This window comes from Heptranchias perlo, chromosome 11 (genome assembly GCF_035084215.1).
Source record: "Heptranchias perlo isolate sHepPer1 chromosome 11, sHepPer1.hap1, whole genome shotgun sequence".
Lineage (NCBI taxonomy): Eukaryota > Metazoa > Chordata > Chondrichthyes > Hexanchiformes > Hexanchidae > Heptranchias > Heptranchias perlo.
In genome coordinates this window covers 77,709,228-77,735,140 of record NC_090335.1, presented here as the reverse complement: position 1 = coordinate 77,735,140, position 25,913 = coordinate 77,709,228, and the positions used below count along the sequence as shown (strand labels likewise).

General features: G+C 51.2%; 1 protein-coding gene across 1 annotated transcript in view; it reads left to right on the top strand.

Annotated features, from left to right (window-relative positions):
• LOC137326868 (cell adhesion molecule 2-like) overlaps positions 1 to 25,913 on the top strand; it is a 386,985-nt gene that overhangs the window by 213,322 nt on the left and 147,750 nt on the right. The window contains exon 7 of the mRNA XM_067992251.1: positions 8,509 to 8,687. Coding sequence (XP_067848352.1) covers positions 8,509 to 8,687 — 179 coding nt within the window. The remainder of the gene's footprint in view (positions 1 to 8,508; positions 8,688 to 25,913) is intronic.

Sequence of the window (25,913 nt, the reverse complement as noted above, 5' to 3'; positions counted from 1 at the left end):
AGATGAAGTAGGGAGGGAGGAGGCTCGTGTGGAGCATAAACACCAGCATGGACCAGTTGGGCTGAATGGCCTGATTCTATGCTGTAATTTCTATGTAAAATCCCTTCATCTAAAGGAATTGGATGAATACTCGAAGAGAAAAAATTTGCAGGGCTACGGGGAAAGAGTGGGGAATGGGACTCACTGGATTGCTCTTACAAAAAGATGGCATCGCATGGAGATCGGAGGGTGACAGAGCCAGTCTGCCCACTCCCCCCATTGTGCCACCAACCAAGTCTACAACCCATGAATAGGTAGCTGAGAGTGACGGAGGAGAACTGCCTCCGCAGGGCCCCACCCAGTTATAGTGGTGTGCCGCCTGCTTTAAGGAGGCCCGCCTGTGGCAGGCACGGCCGCGCTGTTAGTGAGCTAGCTCGATGTGAGTTCAGCCAGTGACGGTGAGACAATACGCTGACAAGCAAAGTTTCACATTCAAAGTTTAATCCTTCAAATGAGGTGGAGTACTCACAAGATGGAGCGGAGATTCGGAGAGACGTGGTCCATCGAGAACTCGAGCTCAAACATCCCACGTCAAATCCAAATCCCCGTTACAATTCGCTGCTTTATATAACTTGACTACAATTCACTACTCTAAATGTCCTTATAAGGCATGCAACCAGGGTACATGCTTATATACTATTCCCCTTCACTTTCCCATGCCTCTTACCTTCTGTACTCAAGGTCACCGACCCACTTCATTTAAGTCTCACACAGTTCCACCCTGTATCACATATGAGCTCTTTAACAGTCTGGGATGTGATCAGTATGAAGCTGCTTATCTCGGGAGCCCAGCTCTAGTGCTCCAGCAGAGAAGGAAAATGCATGAGATCCTGTCATCCTTTTAAAATACATACCGACCCATTTTTCTCCCAATCTCCTAACAACCTCCATCCTTGGCTTCTAAGCCTCCTCCTGCTCCTTCACCCCAAGGGGGAGTGGAAATCTGGAACTCTCTCCCCCCCCCCCACAAAAAAGGTTGTTGAGGCTGGGGGGGGGAGGCAATTGAAAATTTCAAAACTGAGATTGATAGATTTTTGTAAAGTCAGGGTATTAAGGGTCTCGGAACCAAGGTGGGTAGGTGGAGTTAAGACACATGTCAGCCACGATCGAATGGAATGGTGGGACAGGCTCGAGGGGCTGAATGGCCTCCTCCTGTTCCTGTGTTCCTTCCACGCTGCAACATGGGTCATCTATATGCCCGCTGTAGGCTGGCATGGGTGGTTTCGTTATCGGAGGAGTTGTGCATGGAGACGAACACTGTGGAACAGCTCGAACACCGTCCCACTCCCAACCTCATGCCAGAAGTAAGGTCATTGATGAAATGTTTGGGGCTGAGGTCTCACTGCCCCAATGTCAGGTGAGGCATTGATGCTTGATTCGGATTGAACAAAACAGGCCTACGCCCCCCCTCCCCTCACTCAAATCTCCCGCTGGCTCACACTGCCATGTGAAGAGTGGCCCCTTTGGGTTAGGCACCCGAGGGCAGACAGCCCCCTGAACGTGGCACCCAGGAAGAGTCCGCACCTTCAGGAGAGTACGGGGAAAAAAATGAACAACGAGAAAGTCCCAGTTCCTTTTTGCAGCCTGTAGTACTGAGTGACTGGTGTCACTGTCGGAGTGAATGCCGTGTGCCTGTGGAGTTAGTCCAGTTGCTTATACCTCACTAACAGACTGTAAGCTTTCTGCTCCATCTCTTATTTCTTTCTTGTTTCATCCATCATTGATAAGAGAGTAGAGTTTCAGTCATCAGCATTCACACAGACTGCATCTTGACCCTGAATTGCTGAGCTTATTTACAGCAGGTCTCTGGCAAAGTGTTTTGCCCCAGTCAGTACCTCGTGCCTTCAATGCATTGTACTCACCAGCACTGACCCCAGGAGCCTCACACATACTGATTGTAAAAGTCTCATTTCTATCAACTCTTTTCAAAGAGTCTTTCCAGGTGAGAGTCCTTATTCCAATGTGAGCCACTCGCTAATTAATTCCCTTGTAGCCAATCTGTCCGTGTTGATGCTGCAGGGCAGATTCATCAACACATGCACCACTCTCTCCCAGGTGCGCAATTTGTGCAAAGCTGTTTCTGCAGCTCTGATATCCTGGCTGGCCCTTCCCCACCCCCTCCCCCAACACATCAGGGGCTGTTCCACCCTGACAAGCCCGGCCCAGCCCCACGGAGAGTCCAGCCTGGCCCGGCCCAGCCCCGGGGAGAGCCCATCCCCGCGGAGAGCCCAGCCCGGCCCGGCCCAGCCCCGCGGAGAGTCCAGCCCGGCCCGGCCCGGCCCAGCCCCACGGAGAGCCCAGCCCCGCGGAGAGCCCAGCCCCGCGGAGAGTACAGCCCGACCCGGCCCAGCCCTGTGGAGAGTACAGCCCGGCCCGGCCCGGCTCCACGGAGAGCCCAGCCCCGCGGAGAGCCCAGCCCCGCGGAGAGTACAGCCCGGCCCGGCCCGGCTCCACGGAGAGCCCAGCCCCGCGGAGAGTACAGCCCCGCGGAGAGTACAGCCTGACCCGGCCCAGCCCTGTGGAGAGTACAGCCCGGCCCGGCCCGGCTCCACGGAGAGCCCAGCCCCGCGGAGAGTACAGCCCGGCCCGGCCCGGCCCCGCGGAGAGCCCAGCCCCACCCCACGGAGAGCCCAGCCCCACCGAGAGTACAGCCCGGCCCGGCCCAGCCCCACAGAGAGCCCAGCCCCGCAGAGAGTACAGCCCGGCCCGGCCCGGCCCCACGGAGAGCCCAGCCCCGCGGAGAGTACGGCCCGGCCCGGCCCCACGGAGAGCCCAGACCAGGCCACCCAGCCCGGCCCGTGGTGACAGCATATTGCTGGGCTGCACTGGTGACTGGGAGCCCAGCCCTGCCCGTGGCCAGTGCCAGGGTGGGGGACCCAATGGTGAGTGGTGCTGGCAGGGGACAGTTAGCTTTGAATTTTGTATCAGAGCTACCTGAGTAAACCTGCCCCCATGGCATTTACAGACTTGACTCCTGATCCTAGCCAATCCTCACTGACTCCCACTTACCCACTCCAGAATCACTGCCATCTCTTCAAATCCCTCCATGTTCTCACTTGAACCCATCTCTGGATTCTACCCTAGTCCTGCATCCCAGTAGAAAAGAAAGAAATACTTGCATTTATATAGCGCCTGTCACGACCTCAGGACTTCCCAAAGCGCTTTACAGCCAATGACATACCTTTGAAGTGTGGTCCCAGCACACCCCTTGTGCCCCTCTGTCTCAGGCCCACTGTGTGTCTCCCATTCAATCCACCCTCAGTGGGAGATTCTTCAGTCACCATGGCCCCAAACTCTGCCCAAACCCCCTTGCCTCCATACCACTCTCCCCTCTTTCCAAGGTCTCCTTAGGATCCACTCCTTCTGCTTCGTGCACATTCAAGGGTTAAATTACGAGGCCAGGTAGCATAGACTAGGCTTGTATTCCCTTCAGTTTAGAAGGTTAAGGGGTGAACTGATTGAGGTGTTTAAAATGATAAAAGGATTTGATAGGGTAGATAGAGAGAAACTATTTCCTCTGGTGGGGGGAGTCCAGAACAAGGGGGCACAACCTTAAAATTAGAGCCAGGCCGTTCAGGGGTGATGTCAGGAAGGACTTCTTCACACAAAGGGGGAGTGGAAATCTGGAACCCTCTCCCCCCAAAGATCAATTGGAGCTTTCAAGACTGAGATCAATTGATTTTTGTTGGGTAAGGGTAAACAGAGTTGATATACAGATCAGCCATGATCTAATCGAATGGCGGAACAGGCTCGAGGGGCTGAATGGCCACCTCCTGTTCCTATCTTCCTATGCCTCCTCCCCTAACCTCTCTCCTACCTCATTGTAAAGCACGTCGGGGCAGTTTGTGATGTGAAAGCCTTTACATGTACGCCAGCAGCTGTTAACAGCAGAGGCAGAATTTTAATTTAAAGGGAGCATCACTGAGCCAGGAAGGGAGAGAGGACTTGGTGCTTCCTTGTTTTTTTTAATTCAGACATCGTTTCCAATCACCACTTGTTTTAAGTGAGGTATAGTGACAGAGCGAAGCATCCCCCTTGGGGTTCAACAATCTACATTCTCAACCACTGTTCGATCTTCCCTCTCCCAGAAGCATGTGGAGATGCCGGTGATGGACTGGGGTTGACAATTGTAAACAATTTTACAACACCAAGTTATAGTCCAGCAATTTTATTTTAAATTCACAAGCTTTCGGAGGCTTCCCCCTTCCTCAGGTGAACGATGTGGAAAATCGTTCACCTGACGAAGGAGGAAGCCTCCGAAAGCTTGTGACTTTAAAATAAAATCGCTGGACTATAACTTGGTGTTGTAAAATTGTTTACAACTCCCAGAAGGAGACTGCGGTGTTTTTTCTCTGAACCCTGGGAGTAGCCTGGCGGTGCTGTGTGATGGAGAGACTGCTCTCGATCGAGGAGTAAGACAGCGGGCTGATGTCAGGTTAGATGTTTGCGGTGTATCAGTCTGTCTCAATCAGCAACCCCCCGCCCCCGCCCCGTCTTTCCCTGTCAACCGGGCAGATGGCCTCATTTAAATATAGAAATCAGTGTTAGTTGCTTCTAATTAGCTGGAGTGTGGAAACACATGAGAGTGTTGACCTTTCAATGACAGAGAACTGTCGGCCTGCAATAAACTCTTGTACCTGAAAAGTGGAGTTGCAAATAATTTTAGATCAGGGACTGCCTGCTGATTGTAAAGTTAAATTGATCCGTAAGACTGACTCTGGCAAGGCACAGCTCCCGAGGTGGTGCCAATTACCTTTGAGTCTGTGTATTAGTTCCCACCAGTACATTATCTCTCACTGTGGGGCATTTCTCACACACTCCCAAACTGCTGATGTTATTTTACCAGCAATGTTGTGTTATCTGATCATCGCAATTTAATAAGGAGCAATTGCTGCACAGGAGGAAACCCTAAGCACAGGGGCGGGTGATGTAAGCACAGATTCCTCGCGCAGGAGAACATTTTATATCTCTCCGGTCCCATGGGATCTTCACTTTATGACGTTATTCTCTTGCTCTCTCCTCTCCTCTCTCTCCACCCTGATTTTCTCCCCCTCCAGATTCTCTCCTGCATTCCCAAGGGCACTCATTCTCACTGTATCACTGGCACCTTCGGGACCCTCCCCTTCAGTGGTCATTCTTCCAGTGTGTAGACTGAGTTGGTGGGCTATTCGACTGCAGTGGGCATCCCAGACTCCCGTTCTCACCCGATTTCCACACACGCATTTTTTCAGCCAGGCCGGATTCTGATCAGGAGCAGGAACCCTGGCTGATTTTTCCTCTCCGTGACTCAGAGGGCGCTGTAAGGCCCTCCAACTATTTTTTTTTCAGACTCCCCCGAGCCCGAAGGCCACACTCGATTTCCGCCCCCCCCCCCCCCCCCACCCCCAGTTTAGGACGGCCCGCTGTCAAGCGTTCAGTTGCGAGAGTGTCTCGCCCATGCTTCCCCGGCAGTGAAGCACTGATCCTGTCTCAGCTCAATCCCCCGACACCTGGGACATTGGAACAGGAGAAGGAGGCCATTCAGCCCCTCGAGCCTGTTCCGCCATTCAGTGAGATCATGGCTGATCTGTGACCTAACTCCATCCACCCGACTTGGCTCCACATCCCATAATACCCTCGGCTAGCAAAAATCTATCGATCTCAGATTTAAAGTTATTAATTGAGCATCTCGTGCTTTTTGTGGGAGAGAGTTCCACACTTCTCCCACCCTTTGTGTGAAGAAGTGTTTCCTAACTTCGCTCCTGAATGTCCTGGCTCTGATTTTCAGGTTATGTCCCCTTGTCCTAGACTCCCCCACCAGTGGTTTCTCTCGATCTACCCTATCAATTCCTTTCAAAATCCTAAAAACCTCAGTTAAATCACCCTTTAACCTTCTATATTCCAGGGAATACAAGCCAAGTTTATGTAATCTCTCCTCATAATCTAACCCTTGATTTAACCCGAGATCGGGAATTTTCTGTACAAGAAATCCTGGCGAGAACCTGCTTTACTCTCAGAACTAAACCTGTACAGACTCTTTGTGGCTGACTGGTTAGCAGAGGGCCAAAGGTCAGGTGATTACGGATTTAGTCAAATAAAGACTGGGGGTTTAAAGTGTGAGTGTGAAGGGCAGTGAGAAAGAAAGACTTCCGTTTCTATAGCGCCTTTCACAATCTCAGGACGTCCCGAAGAGCTTCACAGCCAATGCAGTATTTTTTGAAGTGTAGTCACTGTTGCAAAATAGGAAAAGCAGCAGCCAATTTGTGCACAGCAAGATCCCACAAACAGCAATGTGAACAGCACTAGAGCTCAGTGTAGATACTTGTGTCTAAAGGCCTAATCAAGGGATATGAGGATCAGGCGGGAAAGTGGAGTTGAGGTTGAAGATCAGCCCATGATCTGATTGAACGGCGGAGCAGGCTCGAGGGGCTGGACGGTCCACTCCTGCTCCGATTTCATTGTTCTAACGTCATTCTGCCCAGCTGTTCGTCCCGTTGCTGTAAAAGAAATAAATGCATTTCTAAAGTGGTCTCGTCCCTGAGAAATCTCTCAGCGCTTCACATATAAGGACTTACACTGAAGAGCATTGACTGCTGTCGTATAGGCAAACACAGCAAGGTCCCTCGGCATGGAGCTGAATACTCATTATCTGGTGTTAGTCGAGCTCGCAGTTTCACCCACCACCTCACCACCTCCACGCACCACCTCAGCAACTGGGACAGGCCTCAGGTTCACACCTCGTACAGCCGGGGCTCAATGGGCAGCTCTTCCCCCTCTGGGGCAGAAGGTCGTGGGTTCAAACCCCACTCCATAGACTTGGGGACATAATCCATGCTGACAGTACTGAGGGAGTGCTGCACTGTCGGAGGGTCAGTACTGAGGGAGCGCTGCACTGTCGGAGGGTCAGTACTGAGGGAGCGCAGCACTGTCGGAGGGTCAGTACTGAGGGAGCGCTGCACTGTCGGAGGGTCAGTACTGAGGGAGCGCCGCACTGTCGGAGGGTCAGTACTGAGGGAGCGCTGCACTGTCGGAGGGGCAGTACTGAGGGAGCGCCGCACTGTCGGAGGGGCAGTACTGAGGGAGCGCTGCACTGTTGGAGGGTCAGTACTGAGGGAGCGCTGCACTGTCGGAGGGTCAGTACTGAGGGAGCGCCGCACTGTCGGAGGGTCAGTACTGAGGGAGCGCTGCACTGTCGGAGGGGCAGTACTGAGGGAGCACCGCACTGTCGGAGGGTCAGTACTGAGGGAGCGCCGCACTGTTGGCGGGTCAGTACTGAGGGAGCGCTGCACTGTCGGAGAGTCAGTACTGAGGGAGCGCTGCACTGTCGGAGAGTCAGTACTGAGGGAGCGCTGCACTGTCGGAGGGTCAGTACTGAGGGAGCGCTGCACTGTCGGAGGGTCAGTACAGAGGGAGCGTTGCACTGTCGGAGGGTCAGTACTGAGGGAGCGCCGCACTGTCGGAGGGTCAGTACAGAGGGAGCGTTGCACTGTCGGAGGGTCAGTACTGAGGGAGCGTTGCACTGTCGGAGGGTCAGTACTGAGGGAGCGTTGCACTGTCGGAGGGTCAGTACTGAGGGAGCGTTGCACTGTCGGAGGGTCAGTACGGAGGGAGAGCTGCACTGTTGGAGGGTCAGTACTGAGGGAGCGTTGCACTGTCGGAGGGGCAGTACTGAGGGAGCGTTGCACTGTCGGAGGGTCAGTACTGAGGGAGCGTTGCACTGTCGGAGGGTCAGTACTGAGGGAGAGCTGCACTGTCGGAGGGTCAGTACTGAGGGAGAGCTGCACTGTCGGAGGGTCAGTACTGAGGGAGAGCTGCACTGTCGGAGGGTCAGTACTGAGGGAGAGCTGCACTGTCGGAGGGTCAGTACTGAGGGAGAGCTGCACTGTCGGAGGGTCAGTACTGAGGGAGTGCTGCACTGTCGGAGGGTCAGTACTGAGGGAGCGCTGCACTCTCGGAGGGTCAGTACTGAGGGAGAGCTGCACTGTCGGAGGGTCAGTACTGAGGGAGCGCTGCACTGTCGGAGGGTCAGTACTGAGGGAGAGCTGGACTGTCGGAGGGTCAGTACTGAGGGAGCGCTGCACTGTCGGAGGGTCAGTACTGAGGGAGAGCTGCACTGTCGGAGGGTCAGTACTGAGGGAGCGCTGCACTCTCGGAGGGTCAGTACTGAGGGAGAGCTGCACTGTCGGAGGGTCAGTACTGAGGGAGCGCCGCACTGTCGGAGGGTCAGTACTGAGGGAGAGCTGCACTGTCGGAGGGTCAGTACTGAGGGAGCGCCGCACTGTCGGAGGGTCAGTACTGAGGGAGCGCTGCACTGTCAGAGGGTCAGTACTGAGGGAGAGCTGCACTGTCGGAGGGTCAGTACTGAGGGAGAGCTGCACTGTCGGAGGTGCCGTCTTTCAGATGTGATGTTATACCGAGGCTCCATCTGTCCATGGGAACAGGGCAAATAGAAAGCTGCCAACTGTTTGTGATGTGTCTGGCCTTTTACAGACCGGAAGCAGTGAAATGGAAGAAGGACGGAGCTGAGCTTCCCGATCCTGACAGGATGGTGGTGGAGGGGAACATACTGATCATCACTGCCCTGAACAAAACCGACAACGGCACGTACTACTGCGAGGCCGCTAACACCATGGGGCACAACAGCGCCGAGTACATCCTCTTTGTGTACGGTGAGTAAGACCAGGGGCCCGCTGTCATTGCAGGTACTTACTGTACGGTGTTGGAATTCAAAGTTTTATCCTCGAGTTTAGGTTCAATATTCTGCCAACGCAACACTCGAGTCTGTTTAATGATCCCCATTATCTCTGTTGGGGCTGAATCCTCCGGCACGCATCATTTGACTGCTAATTTACCAGCTGCTGAATATTAATTGAAATGCAGATTGTGTTCACCATTCGCCCATCACCAACTACACAGCCAAGCTCTGCGTACCCATACCTTGGACCCTGTACTCTGGACCCTGTACCCTGTACCCTGTACCCTGTACCCTGTACCATGTACCCTGTACCATGTACCCCGTACCCATACCCTGTATCCATACCCTGTACCCTGTACCCTGTACCACGTACCCCGTACCCATACCCTGTACCCTGTACTCTGAACCCTGTACTCTGAACCCTGTACCCTGTACCCGATACCCTGTACCACATACCCCGTACCCTGTACCTTGTACCCTGTACCCTGTACCCTGTACCCAATACCCCGTACCCTGTACCTTGTACCCTGTACCCTGTACCCTGTACCCAATACCCCGTACCCTGTACCTTGTACCCTGTACCCTGTACCCAATACCCCGTACCCTGTACCTTGTACCCTGTACCCTGTACCCTGTACCCAATACCCCGTACCCTGTACCTTGTACCCTGTACCCTGTACCCAATACCCCGTACCCTGTACCTTGTACCCTGTACCCTGTACCCAATACCCCGTACCCTGTACCTTGTACCCTGTACCCTGTACCCTGTGTCACGTACCCGGTACCTGTACCTTGTACTCTGGACCACCGGTACCCTGTACCACGTACCCCTTACCCTGTAGTCTGGACCGTGTACCTTGTACCCAGTACCCTATACCATGTACCCCATATCCTGCACCTGGTACCCTTTATCTTGTATCCTGAACCCTGTACCCGGTACCCTGTACCACGTACCCTGTACCCCTTCCCCATACCCCCTGCTCCGTACTCCATGTCCCGTATCCCCGCCCCATTTCCCCTTCCCCATGTCCTGTACCCCCTGCCCCATACCCCGTGCCGCGTACTCTGTGCCCCATACCCCCTGTCCCCTGCCCCATACCCTCTGCCCCGTGCCCCATACCCCCGCCTCGTGCCCCATACCCCCTGTCCGCTGCCCTGTACCCTGTGCCCCGTACCCCCTGCCCCGTGCCCCATACCCCCTGTCCCCTGCCCCATACCCTCTGCCCCGTGCCCCATACCCCCGCCTCGTGCCCTGTACCTCCTGTCCCGCACCCAGTGCCAGCTCCTTGCATTAAAACCTCTGCATGTTGAGCTTTCAGAGTGATTCCTCATTCTCTATTGGTCACATCACTTAAGGTTCTCATTGCTTAGTGCCGTATGTCTCAGTGTGTGTATCTCTCCATGTGTGTGTACCTGTGTGTGTTCTCTGTGTGTCTGCGTGAGTGTCTGTGTGTGTCTGCATGTGTGTCTGTGTGTGTGTACCTGTGTGTGTGTTTCTCTCCATGTGTGAGTTTCTGTGTGTGTACCTGTCTGGGTGCCTGCGTGCGCGTATGTCTGTGTGTATCCACGTGTGTGTCGGTGTGTGTCTGCGTGTGTGTCTGTATGTGTCTGAGTGTGTCTGTTTGTGTGTACCTGTGTCTGTGTATGTGAGTACGTGTGTGTGTCTGTGTGTGTGTATCTGCATGTTCTCTGTCTGTATCTTTTTCTTTCTCTCTTGGTTTTTCAATCACTCTGCTCCCCTCTATGCTTCTCTCCTTGCTGTCTTTAGCTCATTCTCTTCCTCCCTTCCTCCCTTTCTCTCTTTCTCCCTTTCTCTCTGCTTGGTGTCCTACTTGACCCTGAGATGAGCTTCCAACCACATATCTGCTGCATCACCAAGACCGCCGACTTCCACCTCCGTAACATCGCCTGTCTCCGGCCCTGCCTCAACCCATCTGCTGCTGAAATCCGTGCCTTTGTTATCTCTAGACTCCACTATTCCAATGCTCTCCCGTCTCCTGGCCGGCCTCCCATCTTCCACCCTCCATAAACTTGAGCTCATCCAAAACTCTGCTGCCCGTATCCTAACTCGCACCAAGTCCCGTTCCCCCATCACCCCCTGTGCTCACTGACCTACATTGGCTCCCGGTCCGGGAACGCCTCGATTTTAACATTCTCAACTTTGTTTACAAATCCCTCCATGGCCTCGCCCCTCTCTAACTCTTAACCTCCTCCAGTCCTACAACCCTCCGAGATCTCTGCGCTCCTCCAATTCTGGCCTCTTGTCCATCCCCGATTTTAATCACTCCACCATTGGCGGCCGTGCCTTCAGCTGCCTAGGCCCTCAGCTCTGGAATTCCCTCGTTAAACCTCTCCACCTCTCTACCTCTCCTCCTCCTTTAAGACGCTCCTTAAAACCTACCTCTTTGACCAAGCTTTTGGTCACCTGTTCTAATATCTCATGTGGCTCGGTGTCAAATTCGGTTTGATAATCGCTCCTGTGAAGCGCCTTGGGACGTTTTACTCCGTTAAAGGCGCTAAATAAATGCAGGTAGCTGATGTTGTTGTTGCTCTATCCGGAGGTGGGATTGTTCTTGCCTGTTTTGTCCTACCACCGAAGGCCAATGTCACCTCCTTCCTGCCTCTCTCTCCCTCTTTCTGTCTGTCTCATTCTCTTTCTCTCTCCCCTCTGTCCCCTTTTCCCATGTAGAATTGTCTTGTTTCAGTGTCTCTTCAGGTGTTGTCAGTGACCATGTTGTTTCTGTGCTCTCCCTGTAAACCAAGATAATGGATCCGACAATGATCCCACTTCCGACAGCACTGACAGCAAGCTCCCTGGGTCAACACAGAGCCTGGCGGGGTCCTGAGACACCCACACCATAGGTTCCCAGGCTCAGTCCTTGGTGTGTGATGGGTTAGCAGAGCACAGCCTAGGCAGGTGTAGGGAACACATGATTAGATCTGGGGGGGGTGGGGGCATTAGAACTGCAGTTTGATCTGTATGGTTTCTATTCAGAAATACTTTCTTAAAGCAGCAGAGCTCTGTGGGTTAGAAGGTCTGGTACAGTTACCTGCACCGGCCCTCTCAATAAAAGCCCAAACTCAGCCACTGCTGCGAGGGGGAGGTGCCAGACGGAGAGCAGACATCTCCCAGTTGGTGGAAGGGAAATTAGAGGCAGAGTCGTCACCAGTTTACCATCACGCACTGCATCAGCAACCAGCGTACAACGGTGACTGGGGGGACCAGTCATCACCTGCTGATCCATCACTCACAGCCCTGAGTTTCGAGACCAGAGGGAATGTACATGTCAATTCTAATAATGGGAGGATATGTCCACTGGCCAATCGATAAATCATTGTCTAATCCCTTTAGTTTCCTCCTCTTTATTACAAGAGCCTGTAACAATCCGACTCAACTTACAGGACAAAGCTGTGTACACACTTATGTACACACCCCCAACAATCTGAAAACTCTGTACACACGACCAATAATCTGAAAACTCTGTACACACCCCCAACAATCTGAAAACTCTGTACACACCCCCAACAATCTGAAGACTCTGTACACACCCCCAACAATCTGAAAACTCTGTACACACCCCCAACAATCTGAAGACTCTGTACACACTCCCAACAATCTGAAAACTCTGTACACACCCCCAACAATCTGAAAACTCTGTACACACCCCCAACAATCTGAAGACTCTGTACACACTCCCAACAATCTGAAAACTCTGTACACACCCCCAACAATCTGAAAACTCTGTACACACCCCCAACAATCTGAAAACTCTGTACACACCCCCAACAATCTGAAAACTCTGTACACACTCCCAACAATCTGAAAACTCTGTACACACTCCCAACAATCTGAATGGTCAGTACACACCCCCAACAATCTAAAAACTCTGCACACATCCCCAACAATCTGAATGGTCTGTACACACCCCCAACAATCTGAAGACTCTGTACACACTCCCAACAATACGAATGGTCTGTACACACTCACAACAATCTGAATGGTCTGTACACACCCCCAACAATACGAATGGTCTGTACACACCCCCACCAATCTGAAGACTCTGTACACACCCCCAACAATCTGAAGACTCTGTACACACCCCCAACAATCTGAATGGTCTGTACACACCCCCAACAATCTGAATGGTCAGTACACACCCCCAACAATCTGAAGACTCTGTACACACCCCCAACAATCTGAATGGTCTGTACACACCCCCAACAATCTGAAGACTCTGTACACACCCCCAACAATCTGAAAACTCTGTACACACCCACAACAATCTGAAAACTCTGTACACACCCCCAACAATCTGAAAACTCTGTACACACCCCCAACAATCTGAAGACTCTGTACACACTCCCAACAATCTGAAGACTCTGTACACACTCCCAACAATCTGAAGACTCTGTACACACCCCCAACAATCTGAATGGTCTGTACACACCCCCAACAATGTGAAGTCTTTGTACACACTCCCAACAATCTGAATGGTCTGTACACACCCCCAACAATCTGAAGACTCTGTACACACCCCCAACAATGTGAAGTCTTTGTACACACTCCCAACAATCTGAATGGTCTGTACACACCCCCAACAATCTGAAAATTCTGTACACATTACCAACAATCTGAAAACTCTGTACGCACTCCTAACAATCTGAAGACTCTGTACACACTCCCAACTATTGGAAAACTCTGTACACACTCCCAACAATCTGAAAACTCTGTACACACTCCCAACAATCTGAAAACTCTGTACACACTCCCAACAATCTGAAAACTCTGTACACACTCCCAACAATCTGAATGGTCTGTACACACTCCCAACAATCTGAATGGTCTGTACACACTCCCAACAATCTGAGGGCTCTGTACACACTCCCAACAATTTGAAAACTCTGTACACACTCCCAACAATCTGAAAACTCTGTACACACTCCCAACAATTGGAAAACTCTGTACACATTCCCAACAATCTGAAAACTCTGTACATACCCCCAACAATCTGAAGACTCTGTACACACTCCCAACAATTTGAAGATTCTGTACACACTCCCAACAATCTGAAGACCCTGTACACACCCCCAACAATCTGAATGGTCTGTACACACCCCCAACAATGTGAAGTCTTTGTACACACTCCCAACAATCTGAATGGTCTGTACACACCCCCAACAATCTGAAGACTCTGTACACACCCCCAACAATGTGAAGTCTTTGTACACACTCCCAACAATCTGAATGGTCTGTACACACCCCCAACAATCTGAAAATTCTGTACACATTACCAACAATCTGAAAACTCTGTACGCACTCCTAACAATCTGAAGACTCTGTACACACTCCCAACTATTGGAAAACTCTGTACACACTCCCAACAATCTGAAAACTCTGTACACACTCCCAACAATCTGAAAACTCTGTACACACTCCCAACAATCTGAAAACTCTGTACACACTCCCAACAATCTGAAAACTCTGTACACACTCCCAACAATCTGAAAACTCTGTACACACTCCCAACAATCTGAATGGTCTGTACACACTCCCAACAATCTGAGGGCTCTGTACACACTCCCAACAATTTGAAAACTCTGTACACACTCCCAACAATCTGAAAACTCTGTACACACCCCCAACAATTGGAAAACTCTGTACACATTCCCAACAATCTGAAAACTCTGTACATACCCCCAACAATCTGAAGACTCTGTACACACTCCCAACAATTTGAAGATTCTGTACACACTCCCAACAATCTGAGGGCTCTGTACACACTCCCAACAATCTGAGGGCTCTGTACACACTCCCAACAATCTGAGGGCTCTGTACACACTCCCAACAATCTGAGGGCTCTGTACACACTCCCAACAATCTGAGGGCTCTGTACACACTCCCAACAATCTGAGGGCTCTGTACACACTCCCAACAATCTGAGGGCTCTGTACACACTCCCAACAATCTGAGGGCTCTGTACACACTCCCAACAATCTGAGGGCTCTGTACACACTCCCAACAATCTGAGGGCTCTGTACACACTCCCAACAATCTGAGGGCTCTGTACACACCCCCAATAATCTGAAAACTCTGTACACACTCCCAACAATCTGAAGACCCTGTACACACTCCCAACAATCTAAAAACTCTGTACACACTCCCAACAATCTGAGGGCTCTGTACACACCCCCAATAATCTGAAAACTCTGTACACACTCCCAACAATCTGAAGACCCTGTACACACTCCCAACAATCTGAAGGGTCTGTACACACTCCCAACAATCTGAAGACTCTGTACACACCCCCAACAATCTGAGGGCTCTGTACACACTCTCGGAAAATCTGAAGGGTCTGTGCAGACTCCCAACAATCTGAAGACTCTGTACACACTCCCAACAATCTGAAGGGACTACCCCTGGGTAGACTCCATTACTCCCCGTGGTTAGTAACTCGCGATTCTAGGCCGGTGGAGACAATATTGGGATTATATATGTGGGATACAATATTCCTGTCTTTTCCCTTTTGGAGCAGAGGTTAATCTACACAATCTCTCCAGATGATGTTTTATCAATCAGAGAGTTGGATCCCTCTACGTGTCAGCAGGTTCTGAAGCTCCTGCCATGTCCTATCTCAGGCTGGGTCCTCATTAGATTGAGAGAGACAGGGTCTGGTGTCCTGCTGGAGTGAGGGAATCTCCCCTCCTCTGGTGACCACCCCAGGCAGCAGGACTGGATCTGCTTTCCCCCTGCGTCCACTCACCTGCTGATTCTTCCCAGCCCCTCCCCACACCTGATAATCATCAGAGAAAGTTCTGGAAGGTGCGGTTTGGAGCCAGTTCTGCAGCGACCGCCTCTGATTAAGGAGGAGAGCAGATGAAACACCATCCAGCACTTTGAAATCCCTGCGCTCCCACTCGGCCCATTTTCCTGATGTTTAATTGTCCTTTTCCCTGACAGATGCCTCTAATTTTATTTCTTTTATATTTATATGAAATGTCAGTTTTGCTTCAACATCATTTTTATTTCTCCGTCAGTTTTCACCTCAGATTCCGAGCACTCAGCTGGTTTTGGAAACCCAGTAGACTTCAATAAATTGCCACTCCGATGGTTATCTGACTATAATAGTGATTTTGATTCTGGTGTCACGGCTCAGTAACGGAGATAAATGATAGGGACTGAGTAGAAAGCATAATGGGGCAATTCATTAATCCTGGCTATCGACGCTGTTACCGGTAATCTCAGCGCTCTGGGCCCCCACTCCGCGCCCCCACTCCGCGCCCCCACTCCGCGCCCCCACCTGTGCTAATCAGAATCCCCTTCGGCTACAAGTTAAACCCAACTCCACCCCCCCCATCATTCAGATTCCGACGCTGTTCTCTATTCTTCCTGATTACTGAACTCTACCTTTCAAGATACCTTTTTCAGACAAGTCCTCTCTATTCTTGCTGACAGGCAATTAATGTGAGTAATGCACAGTGTGAGGGTGCACTTATTTATTTGAAGCCTGCTTCCAGGATGAAATATCACACGGCACATTATTTTAATATTACCATTTAAAAGGTCTGAATGAGGAGAGAGTCCTTCAGGACTGGAGTCAGGAGCTCTCGACGTGCTCCCTGAATAATTTACTGCAGGCAGGCTGGACAAGAGAGAGAGAGAGAGAGAGAGAGGGAGGAAGAACGGGCAATGTTGTGGGTGTTTAAGATAACCGATGCCCGGAGCCTCTCAGTCTATCCACGAGCTGCTCATCAGTATTCAGCCAGTTTGTTCACTTTAGTCTGCGAGTTGTGTGAGGGGATAAGTGTGGGGATGGGGTCCACCATCACTCAAGTTTTCTCCCCCTTCCTCTCCTGACTCTCAACTGAGGGACGACGTCCATGAGCAACATGCCCTCACCCGCATGCCTATTCTCCACACCCGAGCTTAGGCAGCCGGGCCTGATCCTGGGGTCACTGGGACGAACAAGAGCAGGAATGTCTCCCTCTCCTGAGCTCCGGGGCACTGAAGCCCAATCACAACAGCCCAGCCCGCTCCCATGGCTGAGATCTGCTAATTGGCATAGACCAATTGTGGCCAATTCTGGGCACCGCACTTTAGGGAGGATGTGAAGGCCTTAGAGAGGTTGAAGAATAGATTCACTGGAATGGTGCCAGGAATGAGGGATTTCAGTTATGTGGAGAGACTGGAGAAGCTGGGGTTTTTCTCCTTTGAACAGAGAAGGTCAAGGGGAGATTTGATTGAGGTGTTCAAAATTATGAGGGGTTTTAACAGAGTAAATAAGGAGAAACTGTTTCCAGTGGCAGAAGGGTCGGTAACCAGAGGACACAGATTGGCAACAAAACCAGAGGCGACATGAGGAAAAATGTTTTTACGCAGCGAGTTGTTCTGATCTGGAATGCGCTGCCTGAAAGGGCGGTGGAAGCAGATTCAATAATAACTTTCAAAAGGGAATTGGATAAATACTTGAAAAGGAGAAATTTGCAGGACTATGGGGAAAGAGCAGGGGAATGGGACTAATTGGATAGCTCTTTTAAAGAGCCAGCACAGGCACGATGGGCTGAATGGCCTCCTTCTGTGCTGTATGATTCTATGATTCAATGACATACCCCTCACTACTGTAATGGAGTAGCTCATGGGCTAAAGACCCAGAATGGGCGTGAACCCATGACTCTTTCAGGCCGTACATTCCAGATCACAACAACTTGCTGCGTAAAAAGATTTTTCCTCTTATGCTCACAGGAAGGTTACAGCATGGAAGGAGGCCATTCAGCCCATTGAGTCCGTGCTGGCTCTATGCAAGAGCAATCCAGCTAGTCCCACTCCCCCTCTGGTTCTGGTTGTCGAAGGCCTCATCTGTCGGGTGCTTTATTAACCTTAGCTTCTGCCTGGTGGGTTGGGTGGATGGCACTATTCAAAGGAGAGCTGGGAGCTCCCGTGTCCTGGCCAACAGTCCTCCCCCGACCAAAAACTGCTTATTTATCTCACTGCTGTTTTTGGGATCTTGCTGTGTGCAAAACGCCAGCTGCATTTCTCTATCTGGAAACAGTGACTGCACTTTAAAGTAATTCATTGTATGTGAAATACTGTTGAGGATTCTGAGAGATGTGGGGCAGTGCTGTATAAATACAAGACTCCCTTTGTCAATAAAGGAAAGCCTTACACTGTGAGTGTTCACACTCCAATATCCTGCAGCAAGACTTGGAGGCTTTTAACTCTGTGTTTAAATGGCCATAAATAGGCACGAGTATTACCATTGCCATCACACAGATACCTTCATGTAACAGGGCGATGAGTGTGCAGAGATGAAGCGCAGATTGTGGAGTGAGCAGCCCGCACTGTGAACGATAATATCTGCACACGATCTTCTGTTTCGATTTGGGGAAGGGTATATTTAAAGGTTAGATGTATGGCTCTGATCGACAGTCCATCACCGGATCGACACATAGGGAAGAGTTTCATACCCCCCCTCCCCCCTTCACATAGTTCAGTGTGAGCTGTGAGACTATAACTCACCCACCATTCCACCAATAAAAACAGGGAAATCCTTCGCGAATGTTCACAGAACGATCTTCTAAATTTCTCTCCTCCCCGTCCCCTCCTTTCCTCCTGCCTCTGTCTAGGGGTTCCACAACACTCTCTGTCCTCCAGTACCTCGCCTCACTCATTGCTCCTCATGTGTGAGCCCAGACAGTTAAGCCCCGATTTTAACCGTACCTGCCTGGCGGGAAACTGTCTGGATCAGGAACGGGAATCCCTGGATAGAGATCAGGAACGGGAATCACTGGATATAAATCAGGAACGGGAATCACTGGATAGAGATCAGGAACGGGAATCACTGGATAGAGATCAGGAACGGGAATCACTGGATATAAATCAGGAACGGGAATCCCTGGATAGAGATCAGGAACGGGAATCACTGGATAGAGATCAGGAACGGGAATCCCTGGATAGAGATCAGGAGCGGGAATCCCTGGATAGAGATCAGGAACGGGAATCCCTGGATAGAGATCAGGAGCGGGAATCCCTGGATAGAGATCAGGAACGGGAATCCCTGGATAGAGATCAGGAACGGGAATCCCTGGATAGAGATCAGGAACGGGAATCACTGGATAGAGATCAGGAGCGGGAATCACTGGATAGAGATCAGGAGCGGGAATCCCTGGATAGAGATCAGGAACGGGAATCCCTGGATAGAGATCAGGAGCGAGAATCCCTGGATAGAGATCAGGAATGGGAATCCCTGGATAGAGATCAGGAGCGGGAATCCCTGGATAGAGATCAGGTACAGGAATCCCTGGATAGAGATCAGGAATGGGAATCCCGTGTTAGAGATCAGGAACGGGAATCACTGGATAGAAATTAGGAACAGGAGATCCTGGATCAGGAGTGGGAGATCCTGGATCAGGAGTGGGAGATCCTGGATCAGGAACGGGAATCGCTGGATAGAGATCAGGAATGTGAATCACTGGATAGAGATCAGGAGCGGGAATCACTGGATAGAGATCAGGAACGGGAATCCCTGGATAGAGATCAGGAATGGGAATCCCTGGATAGAGATCAGGAACGGGAATCCCTGGATAGAAATCAGGAACGGGAATTGCTGGATAGAGATCAGGAATGGGAATCCCTGGATAGAGATCAGGAACGGGAATCACTGGATAGAAATCAGGAACGGGAATTGCTGGATAGAAATTAGGAATGGAAATCACTGGATAGAGATCAGGAACGGGAATCACTGGATAGAGATCAGGAGCGGGAATCACTGGATATAAATCAGGAACGGGAATTGCTGGATAGAGATCAGGAATGGGAATCGCTGGATAGAGATTAGGAACAGGAGATCCTGGATCAGGAGTGGGAGATCCTGGATCAGGAACGGGAATCGCTGGATAGAGATCAGGAATGGGAATCGCTGGATAGAGATCAGGAGCGGGAATCACTGGATAGAGATCAGGAATGGGAATCGCTGGATAGAGATCAGGAGCGGGAATCACTGGGTAGAGATCAGGAATGGGAATCGCTGGATAGAGATCAGGAATGGGAATCGCTGGATAGAGATCAGGAATGGGAATCACTGGATAGAGATCAGGAACGGGAATCACTGGGTAGAGATCAGGAATGGGAATCGCTGGATAGAGATTAGGAACAGGAGATCCTGGATCAGGAGTGGGAGATCCTGGATCAGGAGTGGAAATCCCTGGATAGAGATCAGGAATGGGAATCCCTGGATCAGGAGTGGGAATCCCTGGCTGATAACTTTTCCCCTCCTGCGATCGATGATCAGGCCCTCTACCACCACCCAGTGGAAATGAGATAACTCAGCACAGAGTCAGTGAACCTTTGATCTGCCTGGGCCATGTGCCTCCACCCTCTGCGGATCGAGTTTTGAGCAGAATGGGGGAGGTTGCAGAATTGCTTAAAAGCATTTTCTTCTTGCTAATAGAGTTGTTTTTTTAATTTTTTTTAAAATAGAGCTGACAGCTCATTAAATAACTAGGGCAACACACAGCTTGGCACAGACACATAATTGGGGCAAAGGAAAGAAACAATTAGTTAATCTGAGGCTTTTGAGGGTAAGGTGTCGTGAATGGTGCAGGAACGACCTCTCCTCCCTCGAGGGCCTGGAGGTCAGCGACTTGTGTGGGTCTGCGATAGTTACTTTGCAGTGATTAGTCTCCCCATCAGTCATTAACAACCTTCATTTTCTTTCACTCCAACATTATTATTCCTCAAATGCTCTTTAACTCGGTGCTCCGAACAGGAGTCAATTCCTCTTGTAGGGAAATGTTGTGATGATTGACGATGGATGGTAATGGGGCTAACCAAATTAGCCTGTATAATGATTCTGACCTTTCGAGAAATGTACATCTCTCTCCAGTAAACACCATAAATAATATTATTTTGACTCACCAGCTCATAACTGCAATTCCCGCAGCTTGTACATGACAGGAGTTTTAAAAACAGTTTAGCAGCTCATCCTGTTAGCTCAGTCGGGTTTAAACACTACTGCGCCGTACTCAATAGTAAAGTCTCCCTGGAGCTCCCGTACCCCAGGGAGAGTCGGTGTCTGTGGGACCCGTACCCCAGGGAGAGTCGGTGTCTGTGGGACCCGTACCCCAGGGAGAGTCGGTGTCTGTGGGACCCGTACCCCAGGGAGAGTCGGTGTCTGTGGGACCCGTACCCCAGGGAGAGTCGGTGTCTGTGGGACCCGTACCCCAGGGAGAGTCGGTGTCTGTGGGACCCGTACCCCAGGGAGAGTCGGTGTCTGTGGGACCCGTACCCCAGGGAGAGTCGGTGTCTGTGGGACCCGTACCCCAGCGAGAGTCGGTGTCTGTGGGACCCGTACCCCATTGAGAGTCGGTGTCTGTGGAACCCGTACCCCAGCGAGAGTCAGTGTCTGTGGGACCCGTACCCCAGGGAGAGTCGGTGTCTGTAGGACCCGTACCCCATTGAGAGTCGGTGTCTGTGGGACCCGTACCCCAGGGAGAGTCGGTGTCTGTGGGACCCGTACCCCAGGGAGAGTCAGTGTCTGTAGGACCCGTACCCCAGGGAGAGTCGGTGTCTGTGGGGCCTGTACCCCAGGGAGAGTCGGTGTCTGTGGGGCCTGTACCCCAGGGAGAGTCGGTGTCTGGGGGACCCGTACCCCAGGGAGAGTCGGTGTCTGTGGGGCCCGTACCCCAGGGAGAGTCGGTGTCTGTGGGTGATATCGATTTTTCAGCCCATTATAAACCCTGCCTGATTTTTCCCTTCCATTGACCTCAATGTAAAGGAGACTCAGTTTAGAAACAATCCCCTAATGTGTGTGAAATACACTGTTTCCGACTTGTCAACACCTTTCAAAACACAATCCCATCAGGACCGATGGTGTGGTTCAGTGGGTTTGGCACTCAGCCTCTGCAAAGCAAATGTGATTGATTCAATAATAAAAAGGATATTCATTTATGTTCGGGTAGTGAGGATTTATGGGAAAATCAATTGCTTGTTAGAGGGAGCAGTGGGAGTGGGGATCGGCTCTTCAAACACTGCCTCAGATTACAGGAGGAGTGTTCACAGAGCTGGTATCAGACCTGCACTGCCTGAGGGACAGCCCATGGGGAAAGAACGTGCATTTATATAGCGCCTTTCATAAACACAGGACATCCCAAACGTTTTACAGCCAATGAAGTACTTTTTGAAGTGTAGTCATTGTTGTAATGCAGGAAACGCAGCAATCTATTTGCGCACAGCAAGATCCCACAAACAGCAATGAGATAATGATCATTGAAACATATAAGATTCTCAGGGGGCTTGACAGGGTAGATGCCGAGAGGCTGTTTCCCCTGGCTGGAGAGTCTAGAATTCGGGATAAGGGGTCGGCCATTTAGGACTGAGATGAGGAGGAATTTCTTCACTCAGAGTGTTGTGAATCTTTGGAATTCTCTACCCGAGGGCTGTGGATGCTGAGTCGTTGAATATATTCAAGACTGAGATCAATAGATTTTTGGACTCTCGGGGATTCAAGGGATATGGGGATCAGGTGGGAAAGTGGAGTTGAGGTTGAAGATCAGCCATGATCTGATTGAATGACGGAGCAGGCTCGAGGGGCCGTATGGCCTACTCCTGCTCCTATTTCTTATAGTGGCCAGATAATCTGTTTTGGTGATGTTGGTTGAGGGATAAGTATTGGCCAGGACACTGGGGAGAACTCCCCTGCTCTTCTTCAAAATAGTGCCATGGGATCTTTTACGTCCACCTGAGAGGGCAGACGGGGCCTTGGTTTAACGTCTCATCCAAAATACGGCACCTCCAACAGTGCAGCACTCACTCAGCACTGACCCTCCAACAGTGCAGCACTCCCTCAGTACTGACCCTCCCACAGTGCAGCACTCCCTCAGTACTGACCCTCCGACAGTGCAGCGCTCCCTCAGTACTGACCCTCCGACAGTGCAGCGCTCCCTCAGTACTGACCCTCCGACAGTGCAGCACTCCCTCAGTACTGACCCTCCCACAGTGCAGCACTCCCTCAGTACTGACCTGCCGACAGTGCAGCGCTCCCTCAGTATTGATCCTCTGACAGTGCAGCACTCATTCAGTACTGACCCTCCGACAGTGCAGCACTCCCTCATGCTGCCCCTCCGACATTGCAGTGCTCCCTCATGCTGCCCCTCCGACATTGCAGCGCTCCCTCAGTACTGACCCTCCGACAGTGCGGCGCTCCCTCAGTACTGCCCCTCCGACAGTGCAGCACTCCCTCAGTACTGACCCTCCGACAGTGCGGCGCTCCCTCAGTACTGCCCCTCCGACATTGCAGCGCTCCCTCAGTACTGACCCTCCGACAGTGCGGCGCTCCCTCAGTACTGCCCCTCCGACAGTGCAGCACTCCCTCAGTACTGACCCTCCGACAGTGCAGCACTCCCTCAGTACTGACCCTCCGACAGGGCGGCGCTCCCTCAGTACTGACCCTCCGACAGTGCGGCGCTCCCTCAGTACTGACCCTCCGACAGTGCAGCACTCCCTCAGTACTGACCCTCCGACAGGGCAGCACTCCCTCAGTACTGACCCTCCGACAGTGCAGCACTCCCTCAGTCCTGACCCTCCGACAGTGCAACACTCCCTCAGTACTCCACTGGGAGTGTCAGCCTAGATTATGTCCTCAAGCTCTGGAGTGGGATTTGAACCCACAATCTCCTGACTCAGAGGTGAAAATGCTGCCAACTGAGCCACGGCTGACACCACCTAAACTCTGACCTGTCTGTCCCCTTTACAACCAGCATGAAAAATAAAATCCAGCCATCATCCTGATAAATTAGACCCTGATATAAGTGTCCCTAGGTCAGAATTTCGGGTGGGACTTTTCATCAGAACCTTCAGGTCTCCATCCCCTTTCAGATGCTGACTGACCAGCTGTTCCCTCACTTATTCTTATTTTTATTTCAGATTTTCAGCATTCACGGTTTTTCTTTCGAGAGACTGGGTTAAACCTCTGGCTGGAACACAATCTCTTCACCTCTGTGAATCGAGCCAGGCTGTTGGTCCTCCTGTCTGCTGCCTGCTTGGGGCAGAGTCTCATACCAGCTCCCAGTGGATCTGGTTTTTTACAACTCGATTCCACCCTTCATTAGGCACTTAATTGCTCAGAGAGTCTGCAGGAAGATTGCTGTGAGAAATTGAAAAAATGTCACATGAATGCAGTGGTGGCATTCCTCTGAGGTTATGGCCGAGATAAATTGTTAGGGCAGATAGAGGGAGCTTTACTCTGTATCTAACCCGTGCTGTACCTGCCCTGGGAGTGTTTGATGGGACAGTGTAGAGGGAGCTTTACTCTGTATCGAACCCGTGCTGTACCTGCCCTGGGAGTGTTTGATGGGACAGTGTAGAGGGAGCTTTACTCTGTATCTAACCCGTGCTGTACCTGCCCTGGGAGTGTTTGATGGGACAGTGTAGAGGGAGCTTTACTCTGTATCTAACCCGTGCTGTACCTGCCCTGGGAGTGTTTGATGGGACAGTGTAGAGGGAGCTTTACTCTGTATCTAACTCGTGCTGTACCTGCCCTGGGAGTGTTTGATGGGACAGTGTAGAGGGAGCTTTACTCTGCATCTAACCCGTGCTGTACCTGCCCTGGGAGTATTTGATGGGACAGTGTAGAGGGAGCTTTACTCTGTATCTAACCCACGCTGTACCTGCCCTGGGAGTGTTTGATGGGACTGTGTAGAGGGAGCTTTACTCTGTATCTAACCCGTGGTGTACCTGCCCTGGGAGTGTTTGATGGGACTGTGTAGAGGGAGCTTTACTCTGTATCTGACCCATACTGTATCTGACCTGGGAGTGTTTGGTGGGACAGTGTAGAGGGAGTTTTACTCTGTATCTAATCCGTGCTGTACCTGCCCTGGGAGTGTTTGATGGGACAGTGTAGAGGGAGCTTTGCTCTGTATCTAACCCGTGCTGTACCTGCCCTGGGAGTGTTTGATGGGACAGTGTCGAGGGAGCTTTACCCTGTATCTAACCTGTGCTGTACCTGCCCTGGGAGTGTTTGATGGGACAGTGTAGAGGGAGCTTTACCCTGTATCTAACCTGTGCTGTACCTGTCCTGGGAGTGTTTGATGGGACAGTGTAGAGGGAGCTTTACCCTGTATCTAACCCGTGCTGTACCTGCCCTGGGAGTGTTTGATGGGACAGTGTAGAGGGAGCTTTACTCTGTATCTAACCTGTGCTGTACCTGCCCTGGGAGTGTTTGATGGGACAGTGTAGAGGGAGCTTTACTCTGTATCTAACCTGTGCTGTACCTGCCCTGGGAGTGTTTGATGGGACAGTGTAGAGGGAGCTTTACTCTGCATCTAACCTGTGCTGTACCTGCCCTGGGCGTGTTTGATGGGTCAGTGTAGAGGGAGCTTTACTCTGTATCTAACCCGTGCTGTACCTGCCCTGGGAGTGTTTGATGGGACAGTGTAGAGGGAGCTTTACTCTGTATCTAACCCGTGCTGTACCTGCCCTGGGAGTGTTTGATGGGACAGTGTGGAGGGAGCTTTACTCTGTATCTAACCCGTGCTGTACCTGCCCTGGGAGTGTTTGATGGGACAGTGTAGAGGGAGCTTTACTCTGTATCTAACCCGTGCTGTACCTGCCCTGGGAGTGTTTGATGGGACAGTGTAGAGGGAGCTTTACTCTGTATCTAACCCATGCTGTACCTTCCATGGGAGTGTTTGATGGGACAGTGTGGAGGGAGCTTTACTCTGTTTCTAACCCTGGGAGTGCAAGAGAGTGGGAGTGAACTGTTGGTAATCTGGCGAGCCACCTAACAACCAGTTTAAGAAGGGCAGTGCTTGAGGAGAGAGCAGTTAGCTGTGCTATTCTGCTCATAGGGAAATGCCATAAAAGTGGTGAGGGGTCTGAATGACAAAGCATGAGGGCAGTAGAGATGTGCAAAACTCCACAGGGATTAACTACTTTCAGGATAAGTCTGATTTTATTTGTAACACGTTTTGTGCTGTGATGTTTCCGTCTGTTATATCTGTTCCTTCTTCTTTACCTACGTACAGCTCTTGGAATCTTAATGTGAATAAATTGCAAAGCATTTTGTATCATCAGGCACTGCAAGAAAAATGGTCAAGTTTTGCTGCTGGCCCCATTTTCAGCCCCCCCTGTCCAGCCCTCTCTCTCCTGCTGGTACTGGGCGTCGGAACCATGTAGATTCCACACTGCTTACCGCTCCAAGATTAATAT